Source organism: Parasteatoda tepidariorum, chromosome X1 (genome assembly GCF_043381705.1).
Source record: "Parasteatoda tepidariorum isolate YZ-2023 chromosome X1, CAS_Ptep_4.0, whole genome shotgun sequence".
NCBI classification, from domain to species: domain Eukaryota; kingdom Metazoa; phylum Arthropoda; class Arachnida; order Araneae; family Theridiidae; genus Parasteatoda; species Parasteatoda tepidariorum.
In genome coordinates, this window is record NC_092214.1 from 79087614 (window position 1) to 79093268 (window position 5655).

The window sequence follows — 5655 nt, forward strand, 5'->3', positions numbered from 1 at the left end:
TTTTTTTAATCATAAATTAAAGTTCTTACAGTGTATTTGAATAAAAATCAAAAAAATCTGATTTAAATCAAAAAAATCCGATTTAAATCAAAAAAATCTGATTCTTTTGATTTTTTTTAAAAAAATCAAAAAAATCACGAACCCTGATCTTAAATCTCTTTTGGTACAAGTAAAACTGATGAGCATCTTAAATTGGTACAAGTAAAATTAGTCCACAACTACAAACTATTGTCAGTGGAAAATCTCAATTACATAAATCTCATTAGTATTTCATATGTCATTATGCTTGTTATAAGTTATGTTTTTATTTAAAATGTATAAAATGTTTGTTGGATTCATTTCAATAATTTGTTAGTTATTATATACTGAAGTTAAATTTTCTGCATATTATACATGTCTTTACTCATTACAATTCTGTGTTTCTTTATCCAACTTATCACAAAAACAATAACAATAAGCCTACAACAATGTTATGAGTAGTTAGCCCATGACCATATCAATGTAGATGTCATATTAATAATTATTCAACATAAAATTAGAACACTTCAGTAAACTAAATTTAATTTGCTATAAAAAATATGTTCTCTAAAAGGAGTTTTCAAGTATGCTAGCTCTCCGCGGGCCGGATGTAGCCCTCGGGCCGTAGTTTGGAGACCCCTGATTTAGAGCATGGGGACGGAGGGGGTGTGCTGAATTATGAGATACATTTTTAGGCAATTTTTTAAGCATTAAATTTTGTTTGCTTTCTTTAAAAAAAATAAAGTGAATGTTAACTCGATAATTTTCTCCCTGCAGGTAATCGCAGTCTATTTGCCATAACAAAAATAAATATGGTAATGAAAAAAAAGTGCAACAAAGAAAACTATGCTTAAAAAGAGTCACTTGTTCTTAGTTAGATAATTAAAAAAACATCCCAAAATAAAAGTAGTATCAATAAAATAATCAAGTTACTATGTGAGTGAAATGATTGTACTTGATGGTTCATCGCCAATTTCTTAACGTTCGGTTCAATATTTTTAGTGAGGTGAAGACGCAAGTCCCCTCGTTGCATGATTTCGAAACTATTTCTCTTTTTTGTGGCTAGATCCATAACAGCACTGAATCCACGTTCGACGAGGGTAGGAGAAAGGGAAGGAAATTAAAAATAATTTTGACAATAAGAATGAACTTTGACAAAAGAATTTTGACAGTCCAGAGTAGAGGCGACTGATGTTACCTTGAAGTCAAAATTCTGTGAGCTATCACCATCTCAAAGCTTCATCAGTTGAGAGTTTGACCGATTCCTCCTGAATCTGAACCTCTTCTGTTTCAATATTCAAAAAAGGGTTCATAACCCATTGAAGGACTTCCAGAACAAAACATATTTATAACGGTAAGTCCATGTGCAAAGAGTAATGGTTTTAACTATATTCTTGTGTATCATCAGAGGAAATTTCGCCATTCTTTTCAAAATACGATAAGATATGAAATTAGTTGAACTCATTCCTACCAAATTTCTGCTTCCACAAAATAAGTTTTTTTAAAAATGTAGAAATAACTGATTTTGTAGGTATCAAATTGAGTTTGTCACCTGGAAGTTGTAAATTAACGCTATTAAATTTTGCGAATAAATCCACCAACGTCTATCTTAAATTCTAGCAATCTATCTCTCAGAGCTACATTCTGTCTTTGAGGAACTCGAGCACAGAGTCAAAAAGATTCAAAAACCTATTGAGACAGGCTCCTTTGGAAAACTTGTAGTAGCAAGCGATATTCTTCTAGTTTTTCTTAAACAGCTGTCTGAGTAATCAATCGTTGAGAACATTGCTGCGAATTTTGTTCGCAGATGATATGACATATTGAAATGACTGATGCAAACGGTCGCTGAGATTTTTTCTTATTAAATACTGTCTGTGAATCTCGCAATGAACTGCTAAAATATCTGGTATCACCCTCTTCAAAACGGAGGAAAACCCACCATGTCGACCCTCTATTGCAAGGGATATTTTTGATTAAATCGGATGAGGCTGGATAGTGTAAAACTGTTCCTAAAATTTCCTTGACAGCCGGCAGTATCAATTCTTTGCCGATGGTATGACCTTTCCCAGATTTAGCAATTAATTTTGATAGATTATAAGAACTTATCAAACCATCATCGCATTTTTGTGATGAGGTTGTTAGTAAGCCTGAGGCCAAAGGTGCCTTCAGAAACTTGTTTCTGTTCGTGAAAAATGACAAATCTTTATTTTGTTTGAGAGGATGAATATTTTGCAAATGCTTCTGCTAACAGAAAAGCTCCATTGTCTCATCATATTAATCTTTGTTATAAAATAAATTCATGGGTTGTTGAGAGTTCGACAGCAATTGAACAAATCTGAACTTTAAGTACATGACAGTGTATTGAAGACACTTATTTATGTTAATTGACATTGTTGGTGGCAGCAAAATACGAATGAAAGAAATTCAACTGTTTTTTCAAATTAATAAATAATTTACGATTAAGAACTAATTCACAAACATACCTGGCCAAATAAACAATGAAATTGAATTGAAACTGGGTAAAAAACTGCTAGGAAGCGAACTAAACCATCATAAGAAACACTGGTCAAATCGAACATTTTTCTAAAAGCGCATGCACTTTAATTCTCACCAAATGGCTTGATTGAGTCAGAGGCAAAAACTACTGACTCATGCACTGTGCTGATTCGGATCGGAGAATATGTGTTGCATAAGTTCGTTTTACTGCTGGTACTAATGTTGTATCAGATAATCTTAATTTATTATATTAATTTAATCTTTTTTTCTTTAACATTAATTTTAGATTAATTTTATTTACTAAATGATTCTTAATTTAATACTTTTATTTGGGAGTATTATAATTAAATTTGAATGAAAAAACATGCTCATCGCCCCCCTACCGCCCAAAACATACGCCCCCCTAACGCCTAAAACAAGTCCACCGCCCCTTAGCATACTCCCAACGCCCCCGTTGAGAAACAATGATCTAGGACCACTAAAATCAGACTGACTATAATGAAATAATTGTCACACTGACCCACCAGCCATTGATTACCATCAATCTCAAATGAATTTAGTTTTTAGTGAATTTATCTGATTTATTTTTTGGTTTTGTGGTAAGTCTATTGCAAAATAGGTTAGTTTGTCATATTTCTGAATAGTTCACATCCTCTCTGTAAATTTTTAATCTAATTTTGCTTTAATAACTTTTTTTACTTTCAATATAATGATCCGCTTATTATAAATTTGTAAATTAAAATTATTTAAAAAAGACCTGTTTGTAACCTACTTATTGAAATACGATGATAAAATTGAATTGTATAATTGTAGTTTTAATTGTATTGAAATTTTTATTAATTTAAAAAAAAATTAAAAAATCGTATTGTTAAATTTATTTGTTTTATAATTTTTTTGAATATTTTTAAAAAGAAAAACTGATAGAGGTGCTTGAACAGACCTGTGAAAGTGTGTGGTGTGAGCTAGTGTAATCTTTTATTGGTTCTCTAATAGAGGTGCTTGAACGCACCACAGAAAGAGTGTATGGTACGTGTTAGTGTAATCTTTTATTGGCGTTAGTGTAATATGTCTTATTATCTTTTATACGCATTATATCTAATTTATCTTTTATACGCATTAGTGTAATATATTCTTAATTTCTATCCTTGTAAAAATTTCAGAATTTTAAATTTTTTTTATTAATTTTGAGGTTAATGATACTTTTTAAAGTAGCAGCAAATATTCTATAAATCTGTTTATTTTTAGCAAAATGTGAAATAGTGGGTACCATGAGCAGACACTCAATTTGCATAAAGATATTTTCCCCTTTATATTGTTATCCTAATTTAAATTAAGGAATAAAAGTGAGCTAGAAAATTTAAGAATAATTTTCATTTTTAATTGTGATTATATGTTAAATGTCATTCATAATTTGGAAATTCTCAGGGTAAAGGACTGTTTGCATTACGCAAGTTTAATCCTGGTGATGTCATTTTTGAAGAAAGGCCATTGGTGTGTGCTCAGTTTCTATGGAATCAAGCTTATGGGTACCTTGCCTGTGATTATTGCATGAGACCACTTGAAACTGCTGAAGAAAATGTTAGAAGATTAACTGGTATACCCGATCTTCATCTTCCTTATCCTGAATGTTGTAATACTAAAAAGGATGATTATATAGAATGTTCTTATTGTGAAGTAAGTTATTAATAAATTATGTATATACTTTTTAAAATATTTTTTACACTTTGGTCAAGAATTTTTATCAAATTAGGTTAAGAAAATATTTCTGCCCTATAAGTTGAAGCATAAAACTTTACTTTCTATTTGAAATGTTTCTTTTTTTTTTCTTCAACTATCCAAAATTTTCTTTTCATTCACTTTTCTCTTCCTCTAGTAAAGTACTAACAGAAAGTAACCATGTTGTATGAATCATGCACTATTTCTCAAGCAAATCTTATGAACATTAAAGTTTTTTTTTTTTAAACGAAAAGAAGCTACTTTTCTCCTAATTTAAAACCAATTAACCAATTTAAAAAAACTTTATGCAAATTGGTGTTTCAGACTGTTTTGCGATGTTACTAAACATATCAATTAACTGAACTTAAGATCGCAACGAAAGGGCTAAACACTAAATGCTTTGAATATTGGTAGGGCTTCACTATAAAATTAGATATATTTTCCCATGATATTCTTACTAGTAAGTGCATACAAATATTTCCCAACTTGCTAAGGTGCTCGCAGGTGCACCAACTTCAGGTATTCTTTAAAGCACTTAATGAAAAATTATCTTATTAAGGATCCTATTTGATTTGTCAGTTTTTGAGTGCATAGAAGTTTATTTGAAAGTTAAACTTATTGCGCTGACATCTTCAGAATATGGAGGGCAAAATTTAGGAAAAATCAGGGATATAATTCTAAAGATAAATCAACAGTTACTTGAAATTGCTAAATGCAGGGCTGATTGTGCTCCGGAAAAAAAATCTGGTTTTCCGGATTTTTCGCTAACAGTGATCCGGAAGTTTCCGGAGATCAAAGGTCCAGACTTTTCAAAAAATTATTATTCACATAATTTCCGGAAATCAAATTTTCAAAGGTGGAACTTAAAAACACAGTTTATTTGTTTGTAAGGGAGAGACAGATACTTTATAAGCTTATATTCCTGATTAATATTTATTTTTTTATCAGTAAATAGTTATTATAATCATAAACTCAAGAAAGAAAGACATATTTGTAAATTTTAATTACTTCTCCAGGTCATCATAGGTATGTGTAAATGGTATAGGTATGTGTAACTCAAGAAATTTTCCGGAATTTTGACTTGGGCTCACAATCACCTCTGTAAATATCTTAGCGAGTTCAATTGTTTGAAAAAAATAGTGGCTGCACTATTTTCTACTTTTATTTCGATATATCTATGTGAAAAAATCATATATAACAGCACATGTACAGTCCGCAAAAAAAAAAAAAGATATCACCCTGAATAACTTTCATTCTAATGATCGGATTTTCAGGAACTAAGTGTCAATCTTAATGGTTCCTGGGGGTGACCTCAAATATGCTAATTAATTAGTGCTAACTATTAATTAAGTTACGAAATCAGACACAAAAACGTACTTTCTCTGAATAAACATATAATTTTTTTTACATATTTGGAATCTAGAC

At 30.5% G+C, this 5655-nt stretch overlaps 1 protein-coding gene across 2 annotated transcripts in view; it reads left to right on the forward strand.

Moving 5' to 3' along the window:
* Nucleotides 1-5655, forward strand: part of LOC107452560 (protein-lysine N-trimethyltransferase SMYD5) — a 126377-nt gene that overhangs the window by 10008 nt on the left and 110714 nt on the right. For both annotated transcript variants that reach the window (XM_043050579.2, XM_016069052.4), the window contains exon 2: nt 3940-4188. In XM_043050579.2, the coding sequence (XP_042906513.1) occupies nt 3940-4188 (249 nt within the window). The remainder of the gene's footprint in view (nt 1-3939; nt 4189-5655) is intronic.